The sequence below is a fragment of the Blastomyces gilchristii genome (assembly GCF_000003855.2).
Source record: "Blastomyces gilchristii SLH14081 genomic scaffold supercont1.35, whole genome shotgun sequence".
Classification (NCBI taxonomy): Eukaryota; Fungi; Ascomycota; class Eurotiomycetes; order Onygenales; family Ajellomycetaceae; genus Blastomyces; species Blastomyces gilchristii.
Genome location: NW_003101648.1, coordinates 119693 through 136852, shown reverse-complemented (window position 1 = coordinate 136852; position 17160 = coordinate 119693). Strand labels below are relative to the sequence as shown.

Here is a 17160-nt window from a genome sequence, read left to right as displayed (position 1 = left end):
GAAGATATGATAATAATTTGAGAAAGATGATAATTTATTTTCAATAACTGATCACTGATGTGTGTAAGAAGAATTAATATAAGTGAAAATAATCTTGTTTCTTAGCTTAGTTATAATTTTAGTACTAACTCAGATTGAATATCATTAATGTATAAAAGTAAATAAACAATCTTGATTAATCTCTATCATATTTCTTGAAATATATTAATATTGTGAAAGAGAGTGTTATCAAATTGTGTTATCAGATAATATCATTAAAAATATATTAATATTATGAATATCAATGTTGAAAAATTGTTGATACTTATATATTATAGTGATTTGTGAATCATGATAGTTAAATATATATATATATATATATATTATTCCTGACTTGATTACAACTTGTACAATAATTTTTGAAAACTCAAAATCAATTTTAATTATTAATAATTATGAACTTACAACTAATTAATATAAAAAGAAAAAAACTTTTTCTACTTCTTCTCTTTCTCATTCTTCTTATTATTCTTTATAATTCACTTCTTATTCTTCTTCTTCTTCTTCTTCTTCTTCTCATCTGAGATGATAATCATCTTAAAATCTCTCTTCACTATCTTCTCAGAGAAGGGTTTCTGCTGCTTTCTCTTAGCCAGATCAATCTGTATCTCAAAATCCTGCATTTTCTGATCTGCTGTCTCAGGTTCTATCTCAGTGATAAGCAGATTAGCATGCTCAGAGAGCAGAGCTGTCTTCTCAATATTCTGAATTAAGAAGTGCATTCAAGATCTGAACAAGGTCTCAATCCTCTTCTTCTCTGTCAGCTTCTGCTAATCAATTAGAGAACAGAAGTATTATTAAAAATCATTATCTCTTAATAAATAAAAAACTTATCAGTTTTGACTTCTTTATCTCTTATTTTAACATCTTCTCAATCTTCTTCTGCTGCTGCTTATTTGCAGTAATACTCTTCTTCTCTCTCTCTCTCTTTATCTTAGTCTTAAATCATTCTCAGAACTTCTTCTAATCTCACTACTGCTGTATGAGACTCTTCACTGTCTTCTTCTTCAATCTCTCATAGGCAGTGTTATCTGCATTATTTCTATACTTAGTTCAGTCTAAATCTATCAGAAGTATTACTTAAAATCATTATTATTCTACTCTCTTATAAAGCCTCTTCAAGGCCTTATAACATGTCTTATAATCTGTCTTTTCTCACTTGAACATCTTCTTCTTCTCTCTCTTCAATCTGTGACAGTGCTCATGCACCTTGATGGTCTGCAGAACCACAGAATATTTGAAGAGAGATAATATAATTGATTTCAGTGAGTATTGAAGAGAGATGAAGGCAGAAGAGATGATCAGAAATGATATAATAATGATAATAATAATGATGATAATGATGATGATGATGATAATAATAATGATAATAATGATAGTGATGATGATAATGATGATAATGATAATAATAATGATGATGAAAGAGAGAGTGCATTGAAATATATTACTGACTTATCAAATATAAAGAGACTCAAAGAAAATATTAACAGCTTTCAGCAATGTACAGAAACAGCTACAGTGTTGTATAGTAACATCATCTTCATTCAATACATGCACTGTTGATATTCTTTGTATACAGTTATTATATAATCTGTATCAGAGATACATGTAGAAAACAGATCTTTATTGCTAGAATAAATGATTACAGCAATTCTTTGTTTTCATATTATAAAGATAAGTTATTCTTATTTCTTTCTTCTCTCTTTTCTCTTCTTCAATCAATCACTAATTTCAAGCTGATATGAAAACTATTAAAACACTCTCAGAAACTCTCAAATTAAAGAGTATAGACTAATTAAATTTCAAATATAGAAGAAATCAAATTATCTTCTACAGATTCAATTACTCACTTTCTCTTAAATAAAACAGCAGTTGCATCTCTCTCTCTCCTTCATCAAATGAAACATGGCTCATGAAAAGCAAGTATCATGCCAGGCCATAATAATCAACATGGCCCCAGCATGCAGAGCTGTATATATGCAGCACATGCTGAACTGAGAGACTGTATGAGTTGCAAACTGACAGCAGCATCTCAGAGAGAGCCATGCAGTGTGAAAAAGCTGTAACTCTCAGTCACATGTACAGAGAGTGAATTACTGCAGTAAGTGTATATGCATTGAAGTAACACTTTTTAATAACACTTAGTCTCTAATATAATGAAAATAGAGTCTCTCTGTGAGATCTGTTTCTATCAGAAGTCAGAGAATTTTATATTTCTCAAGATCATCTTTACACACCTTGTCTGTGAAATTGATGAGAAGAATTATCAATTTCAGTATTCTGTTCTTGATGTTATTCAAGTGACAGCAGAGTTCACCCTGATCATACTTTTTAAGTGTATATTTTCTAATTATTCACATTTATATAGATATATACTGATTATTTGTTAGATAATATTAAGACAATGACTCATTATAACTGTGTTACTCTCACTGTGAGAGATACATGATTGATAATAAACATTGTAAAGACTCTGAGAAGTGAGTATTTTAAGAGTGCTGTGACTCTATGATCTTGATTTTTTTTTGTTTTTGTTTTTTATTTTTTTCTTTTTCTTTTCTTTTTTTTTTTTTTTTATTTTTCTTTCTCTTTCTATCTCTTTTTTTCTTTCTCTTCTCTTTTTCTTTCTCTTTTTTTTTTTTTTTTTTTTTTTTTTGTTGTGATTTTTTCTTGTTGTTTTGTTTTTTATTTTTTTATTATTTTTTATATTTTACATTTTTTTTTTTAATTAAAATGATATTAATTATAATCTGTGTTTAGAAAAGTAATGATATTTGATAACACTCTCTGTTAAATTTTCAACAAATGAGCACTATGTTATAATATTATGTAAGTGAGAAATGATTTCATAGTCTCATTTAATACCATTTTCAATAATGAGATCAGAATGAAAATGTGACTAAGAATTCAAACATATTCTTTATCTGAGACTAGATTTTTATTTGAAAAGTGAATCTGAAATCTTTAATATTTGAAATAACAGAATTTGAGATCAATGTAATGAACACAAATCATGATCAGAAGTAATGCTTTTAGGCAACATGACAACTGTAAAGTTTAATCCTGATCTCAGACACGGTCACACGGTCAGTCTACTTGTGAGAGCCTTTCTTGAGAATATAGCATGAAGAGTCAATCACCTGCAGAGCTTGCAGACACGAGTAAGGCTTATTCTCTCAGGTCTTAAACAGCATTATAAGAGAGATTCTATTCTTGAGAACTAGTTCTGAAAATAATTGAGCTCTTGTTAATGTTATATTTGACATCAAAGTTGCAGTGCAGACTTGCTTCACTCATAGTTCTATGAACAATTCTGCCTGAATTATTTGAGTTCTTGCCTTCATTATGATGTTCTGTATACCACACTCAGATACTCTATTCTAGTGAGAAGTGTAGAGTTCTGTAGATTCTCATACAATTCTAAACTTGATGAGAACTGTCTGTGTTTTCTGGTCACAGATTTCCTGTGCATCATCTGAACAGGCTGTAACTATCTTGATACTCATATTAGACAACTGCTGAAGATGGAAGTTAATAAAATCTGAGAGCTGGCTCTTGCTCTTGAGAAAATAGAAGATCTTGTAGCAAGTAGCATCATCAATCATAAGTAGCAGATATTTGAGACCTTGAATTAATGAAGGAAAATTGTCAATATTCTCAAACAACTCTTCTTCACTCACGAGGTTGAAGTGTAGTCTTTGGCCGTGAATTTCTGCTCTAGGCATGAGAACTTGTAATATCTTCTTACAGACTTTAATGAGCTTGCAGGTCTCATAAAATGAGAGCTCTGTGCCCTCTCTGATTTGAATACTCATTCTTGAGTTCTTGACAAGTTGAAGAATATTATCCACATTAAGATAGCCTAGTCTAACATGCCAGACAAATAAGGTGTCCTTGTAGATTGAGGTTATACATTTATCCATTATAGTCAGAGCTGCCTTCTTGATTTCATGAATAGAGAAGATATTCATGTCTGAGATTATTATATAGAAGTGTTCACTCATTTGATCAACTATCTCAAAACTCATGATAACATCTCATTCATCTCAAAGAGTTTGAATATTGAATTCATCAGCAATTAGCTGACTGAAACTGATAAGATTGTAACTAGTCTCAGTCATTCAACAGACAGCTTTAAGTTGCAGAACTTGATCATTCATTGAGATGATCAATTCACTCATCATCTCAGGAACTAACATCACTCTGTTGATGCCTTGAGCTGCTCTTACTTCTTCATTCTTCAGAATTCTTGTGAGGTGAAGATTATTATGATTATTAGTTATATGAAAACTGACTCCTGTGTTAAGATATCAGTTAAAATCTGTTATCATCACACTCAGGTTCTTAGCACTGCTAGGAAAATCAACAGTGGTTTCATTATTGTGAATAATCACTTAGCTATTTTTTCACTGAAGTCAGTTGTAAAAGGATTGAAACTTGTTCTTGAATTCTTGCTCTTGCTTATCTCAATTCTTGAAGCGGCATTTGACAACTTGATGATCTATTTTATTGCAGAACATGCACTTAGGGATGCCTGTGTAGTCACTGAAATTAGAATTTGAGAATCTGAAGAAATTGAGACTAGTTGAGTTTGAAGTATTTATAGAGTTCTTCTTGTTCTTTTTCTCATCATTCTTCTCATTCTTTTTATCATTCTTCTTATGATTCTTTTTATCGGCTCATAACATCTTGTTCCTCTTATTATCAGTCTTCATAAATATCTTATAACAGATCAAGTCATCGATCAGCTCATTCAGATTGATAATGAGAATTTCAGTCTTTGAATGATTCTGTCTTAGAGCCTTCAGTTGAGATTGAATATAGAATTGAATATATGTCTTAAGCCTGTCAATAAATTGCTGTGTAAGAAATGTATTAGATAGATTTCATTCATGTGAATTTATCTAATTGAGAGTTTGATGTCATACTTTCGTGTATTTGATGACATCTTTTTCATATTGATCAATGCTAATTGAGATGATTTTGATATATAGTTGTGTCTGTAGGTCTGCTCAGTGAAGTTGATACTCTAACTTCAGAGCATCTCAGAGAGTGAATACTCTATTCATTCTTGTTAAATTCTTATCATTTACTTACTCAAGTTTGAATTGAACTAGAGTCTGAGAGTCTGTCTTTAGGTTATTTCATATATATTCTCACATCTTGATCTTCTTATATCATCAAATCTTTGCTTCATCAGTGATGAAAGAAGGATTCAGTTTCTCTTCATAATTTCTTAAAATATTACTGACTTGAAGAAGAATAGCCTTAGCTAAGACTTCTCTACATCAAGTGTTATAATTTGAGGCTCTCATGAGCTTGTTGTTGAGCTTTAGATTCACATGACTGAATTCATCTTTGAAGTCCTGGAATGTGAACACAGTATTTGAGATTGAGATGCTTATTATTATTATTATTATTATTCTTCAATTATAGATGTATGCAGTCAGAGACTATGACATCTACCTGAGAACTTTTAGTTCTCAGGGTTTTTCCTATATCTGTAAAGTTAACTATTATACATTCATCAATTTCAGATATGCAAAATCAGAAAATTTCAGCTCAGAATATAAAAACTGTTTACAAATTGCAGTGTTTTAACATCTTCTGATACTTTGAAATCATTTGACAATATCATGACAAAGGAAAAGAGAACACAGTTTTAAAGATAGATATATTAAATAGATAGATAGAAAGGAATTGAAAGAAAAAGATAAAGTAAAGAGAGACTGTAACAAAACAAATTATTAAAAGATAGTATATAGCTGTTTTAACAGACTATATCTGATTGATTTTCTTCTCTTCATATTCAGATAATTCTGAATTTAGTCATTTTCTTGTAGCTGCTTGAGTTTCTGATAGAAAGTCTATTAAGTATTTAATTCCTGTCTCAGTTGAGAATAAGAATCTCATATTTAATTGATTTAGATTATACTTCTCTTTCAATCTGACTCTGAGACTGTTGTATAATGCACAGTGCATTACAATATACTCAGGATTTTCATTTACATTGCAGAATGAGCATTCTATTGAGTCAAATCTATCATCAAATCTTTGTATATAAGATTTCAAATAGTCATGTTCTAGTTTCAGCTGTATTATAGATGAGAATATTTTCTTTTTACATTTAATTGAACAAGATTTTCACTTGGGTTTTATTTCACATCTTGAATAATGTACACTCTTCTTTTATTTCTGCCAGCTTTCATTTCACTTGTCTAAACAAGATTCTTTTATTTTTCTCTTTATAAAAGATCAGGACATAATTTTTTGAATAGATCTGCTTAATTCTGCACTCTTTTTTACAGCTGAATCAGTCAATTCATTATCATGAATATTCATATGAGCAGGAACTCAGTGTAGATGAATTATTAGCTTTAATATTCTTCTCTTTTGAATTTTCAAAACAGAGTTTAAGATCAGTTCAAGATTCATTTAATCATTATAAATCTGACTATTTCTAAGTCTCTTTAAAGCAGCTTGACTATCAGAGAATATTCATATCTCTTTCAAACTATTTCCTCTTTTATAAGATTTTATTTTAATGAGTTTGAAAGCTTTCACTATTATAAATAGTTCAGCATCAAAGCCTTCAGATTCACAGTCTAAATTTCAGAAATCTGAGATAAAATTAATATTATCTTCAGAATAAGCAATACCTGTGCTTAATCTATTCAAATTCTCATTTTTTAAGTCATCTGAATAAATCAGAATAGAGTCTTTTATATTAATTATAGAAATTCTCTTCAAATGCTGTTCATATTCTTTCTCTTTTGATAGTTCACTTATTTATAAGTCTATAAGAGATTCAAGCTTTTCTCTTCAGAGAGATAACTTCTCATGATCAACTTTTTCAATATTTAAAGAAGAAAATTAATTTTTAATCAGAGAGTATAGTCTATACAGTTGAGAAGGCATTTTTTTTGAAGAATTATTTTTATTTCAATCAAGAAACCTATTTCAATTCAGTTCATTTTCAGAGTTAATTGATGAAAATGAAGAAGAGACTCTTTCTCTGATTATATGATTTGAGCTCATCTTTATAACTCTCAGAGCATAGTTCATACAGGCCTTTTCAAATCTAATAGTAGAAGAAGAAATTGAAGCTTCAATTTTCATTGCTTTAATAGAAGATGATTTGAAATGCTTTCAAGACTCTGTTTTACAGACTTTCAAAGAGTTCAGTGAAATTCTCTTGATTATTTCATTAAACTTGAACTTCATAATCAGCTACTGATGTAATACAGGCTATATATAACTGTCTCATAGCCTGAAAGAATAGACCTCTCTCTGTATTTGATAGTCTGATTATGTTATTCAATAGTCTTTCTGCCTTGACAGTTCTTTGTTGAATATGATATTTAAAATTCAACTTGGAGTTTAATCATACTTCTAATCATTTGATATTTACACTGGGTTTAATCTATCTATTTAAAAGAGTTAGAGATAGTTCTTTCTCATTGAATCTAGAAAAGAAATAAATTAACTCAGTTTTATTGTAGTTCGGAAGAACGTACGACCATCGGATAATAACGCGGCCGCTTCTGAACTTGCTTACAAATGTAAAGGGGCCATAGCGGCCACTAATTAATTTAGTGTATGATATATAAGAAGCCGGCGTACACCTGTAATCATACACTGACTGAAGCAACCTTTGAATCACATCTGATAGCATGTCTAAAAACTGGTGAGAAGTGCAGACTTCTTCAGAATGTGATAATTTCATCTACAAAGTAATTTATAGTTATCATGTCAGTGTGGTTCTAGAATATCTCAAAAGATAGCATATGAAGAGCAGTGAGTGAAAGAGTATCTGATTGATACTGCTTTGCTTGTAGAGGGAAAACTTCTCATTCAGATGAATGCCATGTATGATACATGAACAGATGAGATATGAGAAAGAGAATGAGAGCAGTGAACAGAATTCAAAGAAGTCTGCTTTCTACTCAAAAGAAGAATAAAAAGAGAAGAATGACTATCATCAGAGTTGTACAATGACAACAGAAATCATATAACAATATAGTGATATAATGATATAGTAATATAATAATAGCAATATAACAATAGACATTGTATGATCAATAAGAAATCACTAAAATGAATATCTTTTCTAGTTAATATGAATAACACTCTTCTCTGCTATCTGAACTGAAAGATATACAGAACCTCTCAGAGAATTTACTCAAAGCAGTAAGAAAAGTAGCTGAAACTGCTGAATCAGAATCAAAGCTCTGTACATGTATGAGAATTCTAAATGAGATCAAGGCCTTGCATATGCAGTGAGAGACTGAGGTGAAAGTCAAACAACAATTGATATTCACTGTGAATCAAGTATTTACTATGAAGAGCTTCACTGATGCAATTATCATTATTAATAAGAATAGAGAAAACCAGATCTTAGATCTGCAGTGAGAGATTGAATATTTACACAGATAGATAATTACACTGAATCTGAAGATTTCATCACAATTATTCATAATCTCTTCAGAAGTGTACATATCATCAGAGACTGCTGTGCAGAATGAGAATCTGAGTATGAAATATATCAAGCTGAGAGATCTGCTGAAGCCACTAAGCTTTAATAATAATTAAAAAAATAATACTGTAATCAGCTGACTAAATCAGATACAATTATATTATTGAATTGAATATAAACTTATAGACAGATAGTTAACAGAATTTTAACAAGTCTTAAGATCTACTGTATTTCTATATAAAAAAGTGAAGTCATTATAAATAACTGATAAAAAAATGAATCTTACAGACTCAGAGTAATATTCATTCTTATAAATATAAAATGAGTTTTTCAAATGAATCTTATATAACTTTGAGAAAGTGAATATATAAGATAAGTATTATGAATGCTTCACTGAGTGTAGATAAGTGAGTAATCTTATATTATACTTTACACACTTCAGCTTACACTATCTTACATTAAATGAAGAGCTTTTAACATCTTTCTGTTTACAGATCTTCATTCATGATCTTACACCTGAGTTGAGAGTAGAATGAAAATGCTTAATCTCACAGTCAGATATAATGAAGAAAGCATATAATATTCTCATTGTACAGAAATAAGTAAGTCAATTATAATAGACAATACTGCAATCAAGTATATCTCAGTGAAGAACAGATAATCAGACTTCTATAACACAAGTCACACACTCAGATGTGATAAATCTAGATTTAAATATCATTGCTAAAGCACTGAATTCTCTGAAAAAGAAATCCTCTGAGTGAAAATCTTGATATTGTAAGCATTGAGCTTGCTTCAACTACAGATGCTAAAATCATGATACAAAAGATTACACACAGTATACACAGTCAAGAGAAGCAAGAGAGTTAAAAAACTAGCAGAATCAGTGAGCTTGAAGACATTTACTGATATTCTATGAAAAGTCTTTGAAGTGAAAGAGATGTCTGCATTAGATAATTCTCTGAATCCTGTGAATATTAAGAGAAAGCAGACTTTCAAATGAGATGCAGATGAGAATGATGAAGCAGACACTTATCTCAATACCTTGAGACTTAAAATGTTAATGTATAAGAGACACTTGAGTAAGAATTAAGAGATGACTGTAAAAGTATTAACAGATACAGAAGCTTCTACATAATATATTGATAATTATATAATCTGAAGACTGAAAGAGATCTGTTAAGTACAGAATCTTCAATATATAAGATTATCTGATAACTGATATTTAATATCATCTGTAAGAGTAAGAGTTTTCTTACACTTCAGAGAATAATCTTGCTATATTTGAGTGTGAGAGCTGTAGAATGTAAAATACAATCTTATTCTCAGACTTAATTGATTTCAAAGATTCAATCTGCAGATTCAATGATGTACATATCATATGCAGTTAACTGATAGAAAGAAAACAGTTCATACAATTCTATCAACTGATATGAGAAGGATATTTCATATCTCTGATATAGAAGAATTAAATCTGCTTATGCATTAATAAGTAAAGAGAATAATTTATAAGACCTCATCTGAAAGCATTCTGTATGTCATACAGAATCTGAAAGTGAAGAAAACTAAGATAAAGAATATACAGAAGGACAAGTATATGAAGAAGCTTCTGAAGAAGTATGAAAAGATCTTTCAAACAGATCTTCTATCAGAATTGTCATCAGAATGAGAATTTATACATGAGATTGACATGAGAGATGTAAAATCAGTCATTCAGAATGTATACTCTCTGTTACAAACATATCTCAAAGAACAGAAGTGTCAGATCACAGACCTTCTAAAACATGGTCTTATACAATTCTCATCAAACATGTGAGGCTTTTCAGTTCTATTCATGAAAAAGACAGATAAGAAGTGATGAATATGTATTAATTATTAAGCACTTAACAAGCTTATGATTGAGAATAAATATTCATTGTCATGAATTCAACAACAGTTGAATACAGTTGAAAACATCTGATATCTATTAAAGATTGATTTTCTCTCAGAATATTGACAGATTCATGTAAATAAACTGTCAGTCCTGTGAACTATGATTAATATATAATGAAGAAAGTTCAAATTTCTGATAATGTTATTCAGTCTAATAAATGTATCTATCATCTTTCAAATAATAATGAATACAATTCTTCATAAACAGAATGAAATCTCATATCTCATATATCTCAATGACATTCTAGTCTTTTCAAACTTATATAATGAATATCTGAAGTATCTTAATAAAGTGCTTACAACTCTAGCAGAGTATAAGCTCTATATCAAAGTAATAAAGTATGTGTTTGAAATAAAAGAGTTGAAGTTTATAGAACATGTAGTGAGTGATGACTGTATATATCTCATTCTGAAGAAATTGAATGTTATAGTGAATTAGCTGCAGCTAAGAAATGTATACTATATATAACAGTTTCTTAAGTTAATCTCATATTATCACAGATTTATCAAGAATTTCATATGAATATCTGCATCACTCTCAGATCTCTTAAGAGAAACAGATAAGAATCTGTGAAAGAAGAAGTTTCATACAATTATCTGAAATGCTGTGTATGAAGAGACTTTTCTTACACTGAGAGAACATATAATAATATTCTCAGTGCTTATTTAATCAGATTATGATAAACCTTTCTATATCAAGATAAATGCATCTGAATGAGCTATTAGAGATGCTCTTCTACAGATGAATAAGAATAGCAAGCTACACTCAGTGATATACAATGATAGAAAACTATCAGACACTGAGCTCAATTATTCAGTGTATGAAAAGAAATTACTAGCAATCAAGCATATACTGATATTATGAGATAGATATATTGATAACAGACATACAACAATGATGATCATAAATTATGAAAGTCTCATCTATCTATAATTAATAATAAAACCTTTCAAATACTTAGCATGTTGAATCTCAGAGTTTCAAGTGTATAATCTTCATATTAAATACTGAAAGAGATCAGACACTGTGATATCTGATGTAATCAGTTGCAGACCTGATTTTATAAGTGAAGATTCTATGAATCAGATATAAGAAAAGTTCATATTAAATATGCTGAGAGAGTGCAAGGAATCAGAATGAGTGAATATAATAATCTCTTGCTTAGAGAACAGCAAGATATCAGATGATAAGCATCTTGTGAAAGTAGTAGAAGAAATGCTTCTGAACTTCAAGCTGAGGAAATTGAAAAATGATGTTATGCTTTATTATGATCTAGAATATGTGAAAGCTCTCTATTTAGAACATTTATTTAGATGTGACTTGATGACTTGTATGCACAAGGAATTCAGTCACTTAGAAAGCTCTGAACTTATAAGTGTACTTGAACTAAGAGTATACTGATCAAGCATGACTGAGAACATTCAGATATACACTCACAAGTGTCTGAATTATCAGATTGTGAAAGAATCTAAGAAAGGATTAGAACATGAGAAAGTACAATATCAGATGAAGTGTATAATACAACTGTTCAAACAATGAGAAGTGAATCTCATAGACATATTACTATAAACATCAAATGAAAATCAATGAATAATCACTGCTATTAATTATACTACTGACTGATCAGTCATGAAAGCAGTTTCAGAGGTGATAGAGAAGATAATAGTGAAGTTTCTATATAATGAGATCTATATCAACTATGAAATATCACATGAGATTCTGACTGATAACAGTGTGAATCTTGTAGAAGAAGTGATAAGACATTTTATAAGTCAGTTACAGACAAGATATTGTAGAACAATATCATATCATTCACAAATAAACAGAAATATGAAATACTTGAATGAAATCTTAGACAACATACTGATGAAATATCTAGTGAGCAAGTCTATGAGACTATGAAATAAATATCTCAGACAGATGTTATTGATCATGCAGATTTGACAGCATGCAGTCTTCAAGTATTCACCATTTTACCTGTTGTATGGATTGCATCCGCGCATCCCAGAGAATGCTTCAGAAAAGGTGGAAGAGAGAACAGCAATTGCAGACACAGTAGAAACAGTAGTTACAGATACAGCAGTAGCAGTTGTAGATACAACAGTTGCAGACACAGAATCAAGATTGAAAGAGATCAGTCACATATGTGCAAAAGCTAACAAGTTACTCCTGAAGTGAGTAATTCAATTGAAAAGAATACAAGACTCACTAGTTAAGAAATCAAGTCTTAAGATGAGAATGTGAGTTCTCATATATAATGAGAGTTCTGAGAAGTTTCAATCTAGATGATTTGAGTTATATAAAATACTCAAATCACATTCTCTGAGAACATATGCATTGAAAGAATCAGAGGAATGAGTCTTATATAACTTAATAAATGATTCATGACTTATGAAAGCAAAGATGCAAGACTTGAGTAAATTATAGTTATTCACAGCACTATTATCAGCATTGAAAAAGAAGAAGCTTATAATTGAAAAGTCTCACAAAGTAAGAGAAATCATAGACACTTACAAATCAGATGATCTCACTTATTCCAATCTTTTCACAATTATAAGAAAAGAATAAAAAGAAATGAAGAAATCAGATAAATATCACACTTTAATAAGTGATAAGACTGTAGCTGATCATATGATAATATGCTGCAGACAGTGAATATAACACAGCAAAGAGCAGTCTCAAAGTAACAGACTTATATATGAGTCAGATCACAGAAGAAAAAGAAATTCAGAGTTGAATTTGACTATTTATATCAGTTCAATTACAGAGACAACAGAGAATGAAGTATCTGAAACATTTATAAACATATAAGATCAAGTTATCTTAATCTCTGAGAACACTCAGAGATCAGATAAGATTAGTTTTAATAAGCTGTTTACTGTAGTGATCTGAGTAGGTGAAGAGAGATAGTATAATGTATGAGATAGAATTATAAAAGATGAAAGCCGCTGAACCTAGTCACTGAATACTGTATTATATAGAGATTATATAAGAGTAGTGACTAGCAGACAAAGAAAAAGTGTAAGAAAAGAAAAGAGATAATGAATTAATTATCAACTATAAGAGTCAGTTATAAAAGACAAATGTTATCATACATCTCATTCATTTTTATATATTACATATTTAATCTATTTCCAACACCACATCACTCAGAAAACATCAAAAATAAAAGAAATCTTAAAACTCAAGATCTATAAGGAATTTGAGAACTGCAAGCTGCTCTTATAATAATATCATATACATCTTTGATTTCTCTACTGCTCTGTATATGACATTAATGTCATTTATTGCAAGATTGACTGGAATATCAATATAGAAATGTGTATATGTATACATAGAAAAATTGAAGAAGAGTGCAGGACCTGCAGAATCAGAAGCCAGAATAGAAGAAGTAGAGACAGAAGAAACAGAAAAAGAAGAAGATACAGAACTGAATGAATGACAGCAGAAGTCATCTGAGACTGAACACTTATAACTCAGTGTGTGTACAATCTTTCTCATGAAAGAGAGAGAGAAAGTAATAGAAGAAGCTTAAGAGTGAAAGAAAGTAGTCTTAGCAGTATTATCATCTTTAATTAAAATGATCTCTGACACCAGAGTAACTAAGAACTATTGTTAGTATATAAAACTGTAAAAGCAGGAATAATAATTACTGAATAAACACTCACTGATCTTAGAATTATACATGTAATTACAACACACATAAGACTTCTTAGAAAGAGAGAGAGAGACATGAGAGAATGCAGAAAGCAGAACACAGTATGTGAACAGCTTATTTTCATGATGACATCTCAGACAAGATATATAAGTCTCACATCTGTAAGTATAAAAGAGTATAACATCTGCATTCTCATTTCTGAAAACACAGATATCTTTTATCTGCATTATAAAGTTAAATAACAGATATCAGAGAATAGACTGATACAGATCTATCATTCTGAAGAAATTCATCAGAGTGAATATCTCTATAATATTGAACTTTACAGTTGTAAAAAGTTTCTTGATATCTGTGAATATCATAACTTTATATATAATAAAACTTATAATAATTTCTTCTAAGAACAGAAAAATCAGCATCAGAAAGAAAAGATGAAAAAGAAAAAGACTTACAATCTTGACACTGTTAAGAGAAGAGATGATTCTCTGATATAAATGAACAATTGTCTTATTACAAATATTTAAAATAAATATAATAATCAGTGTCTGCAGCTGAGCTTTAAATAGTTATATTATATACAGTCTTCATATAATAAATTGTTCTAGAGATCAGTAAGAACAGTGAGAGTGTATATACTGAGAAACATGATTTATTAAGTCTATATAATATCTTCTTGAAACAGGGAGAGCTGATAACAAAAGCAGAGACAACAGAATCAGAGAAAGCAGAGATAGTGAGAGCAGAAGAATCAGACACAGAGGCAGGAGTAGTGAGAGCAGGAGAATCAGACACAGAGACAGATGTAGAAGATTAGAGAGAGAGAGCAGCAGAGAAAGAAACAGAGAAGACAGGAAGAAATACAGAAGACTCAGTTACACATGACACAGACAATTTCTTCATTATTATGTTCTTCAAGTTCTTAATTAATGATTCAATATTGAGTTCACTATCATCAGTGAATGCAGATCTGTCAATATATAAAGATTCTATATGAATAAAAACAAACATATCAGCATCTGTGTTCATATAAAATCATGTCAGAAAACATGATCAGAAACCTGATATGAAGAAAAATAGTCAAGAATGTATAAGAAGATGAAGAAGATGTGTCATTCATAATAGTATATTCTGACAATTGTTAGAAGATAAACAAGTTCTGATCATATTTCACAATGTATCACACTTACTGCTAACAAACTGCTAAGTATGAGCACTATGAGAATGCTTGTTATAGAAATGAGAGGCTATTGCTAGAAATACATACAATGTGATAGATGAACAGATGAAAAGAGTTGAATAGAAGAAGAAGTAGAAATCTTGAATAAGATAGTAGTATTCAATGATGATGATGATGAAGAAGATGATTGAAGAATGAGAAAAGTTAGTGAATGAGTAGTGTAATATAGTGAAAGTTTCTTTGTGAGAATGTACACAGAACACTAGTCAAATCAGAGATAGATTACAAGATTGTGAACACTAGTGATGTGCTAATCTGCATGAAGCTAGAACAGATATCATGATCATGTGAGTGTGACTGAATCTGGTGAGAGAGGATGTGATTTGAAAGAATGTACAACTGTTGAATAATAACACGGCTGCTTCTGAACTTGCTTATGAATGTAAAGAGACCATAGCGGCCACTAATTAATTTAGTGTATGATATATAAGAAGCCGGCGTACGCCTGTAATCGTACACTGGCTGAAGCAACCTTTGAATCACATTATTCATATTAAATTGAATTTGATTAATATCTACTCTAACAAAGATTTTCTTTGCAGCTTCTTCAATCACTTTCAAATTCTCTTTAATTGTTTTTAAGCTGTAGACTAGATCAATATCATTTATATAACTCAGAGATCACACTATTCTCATATTTCTATTTTTAAATAGATATACAGTGTATATTGCAAATAAAATGAGTGAGATTGAAGATTCTTACAGTACTTCTATTTTTATCTCAGTCTTATCTTATTTCATTTCATCAAAGAAAAGTTGTATAATTCTTTTAGATATAAAACAGTTAACTTATTTTATTAGAGAAAGTGACAGTTTTAACATCTTCAATGTCTGAATTAACTTTGACTTTGAAACATGATTAAATGCTTCTTTTATATTAATAAAAACTGCAGTTGAACCAGATCTTCATGCTTTGCTATTGAAATATTATGAATAACTGAGAGAACAGTATCAATTGCAGAACACTGTTTTCTATCTCTTATTTATTCACTGAATAAAAGAGAATTACTGATAGAGCTTATAAAAGATAGTTGAGTAGCTATTATCTTTTCTAAAACCTTTTCTAGACAGTTCAATAGAGATATTACTCTATATAACTTAAGAATTGAAGTTTTTCTATTAGGTTTTATAAGAATTACTTCAGTGACTTCTCTTCAGCATTCAGAATGATATTCATTTTTCAAGAGATTGAAAAAGAGCTCAAAATATTCATTCTTTAAGTAGAAGTATGTATTTTGAATAATCAAGTGATTAATTGAATCAGGCTCTACAGCAGTTTTAACTGAACTTGAGAAGATAGCTGACTCTAATTCATCTTGAGTAAGATCAGGTCATTTTCAGTCATTTTCATTAATATAGTTGAGAAGTGATATATTCTCTTCCTCTGAATCTGAATCTGATGAGTTTTGAAAGAGAGTTCTTATAAAAGCTTGATATTTTTTCTCAAAAGAGTTTGCTGTATATAATTCATTCTGAAACTCATATTCTAAGGTTGAAAGTTTTGCTACACTTCTTGTTTTAGTATAGTTAAAAGCTTTAAAAACTTTCTTTTCTTATACTTCTTTAAGAAATTTATTTCAGCAGTCTATTTTAGCTCTTTTAATATCTGAAAAATATTCATTTCTAACAGCTTTGAACTCTTTATTAGAAATTATATCATTCTTTCAATCTCTTATAGCAGTAGTCAATTGTTTTCTTTTAGATATAATATTCTTATTTTATCAAGATTTTGAATACTCAGAAGACTTTCTCTTTAAAATATTATCTTTAATACTTGCTAGAATAATAGATATAATGAGCTTCACTTCATTCTCAAG

General features: G+C 29.7%; 1 protein-coding gene across 1 annotated transcript; it reads right to left on the bottom strand.

Annotated features, from left to right (window-relative positions):
* Positions 1-518: 518 nt before the first annotated feature.
* BDBG_17945 (uncharacterized protein) lies at positions 519-761 on the bottom strand (the record flags this gene model as incomplete). Its single annotated transcript, XM_031725558.1, has 1 exon — positions 519-761. One exon carries the CDS (start codon positions 759-761, stop codon positions 519-521), a length of 243 nt encoding a protein of 80 aa, XP_031581210.1.
* Positions 762-17160: the final 16399 nt, after the last annotated feature.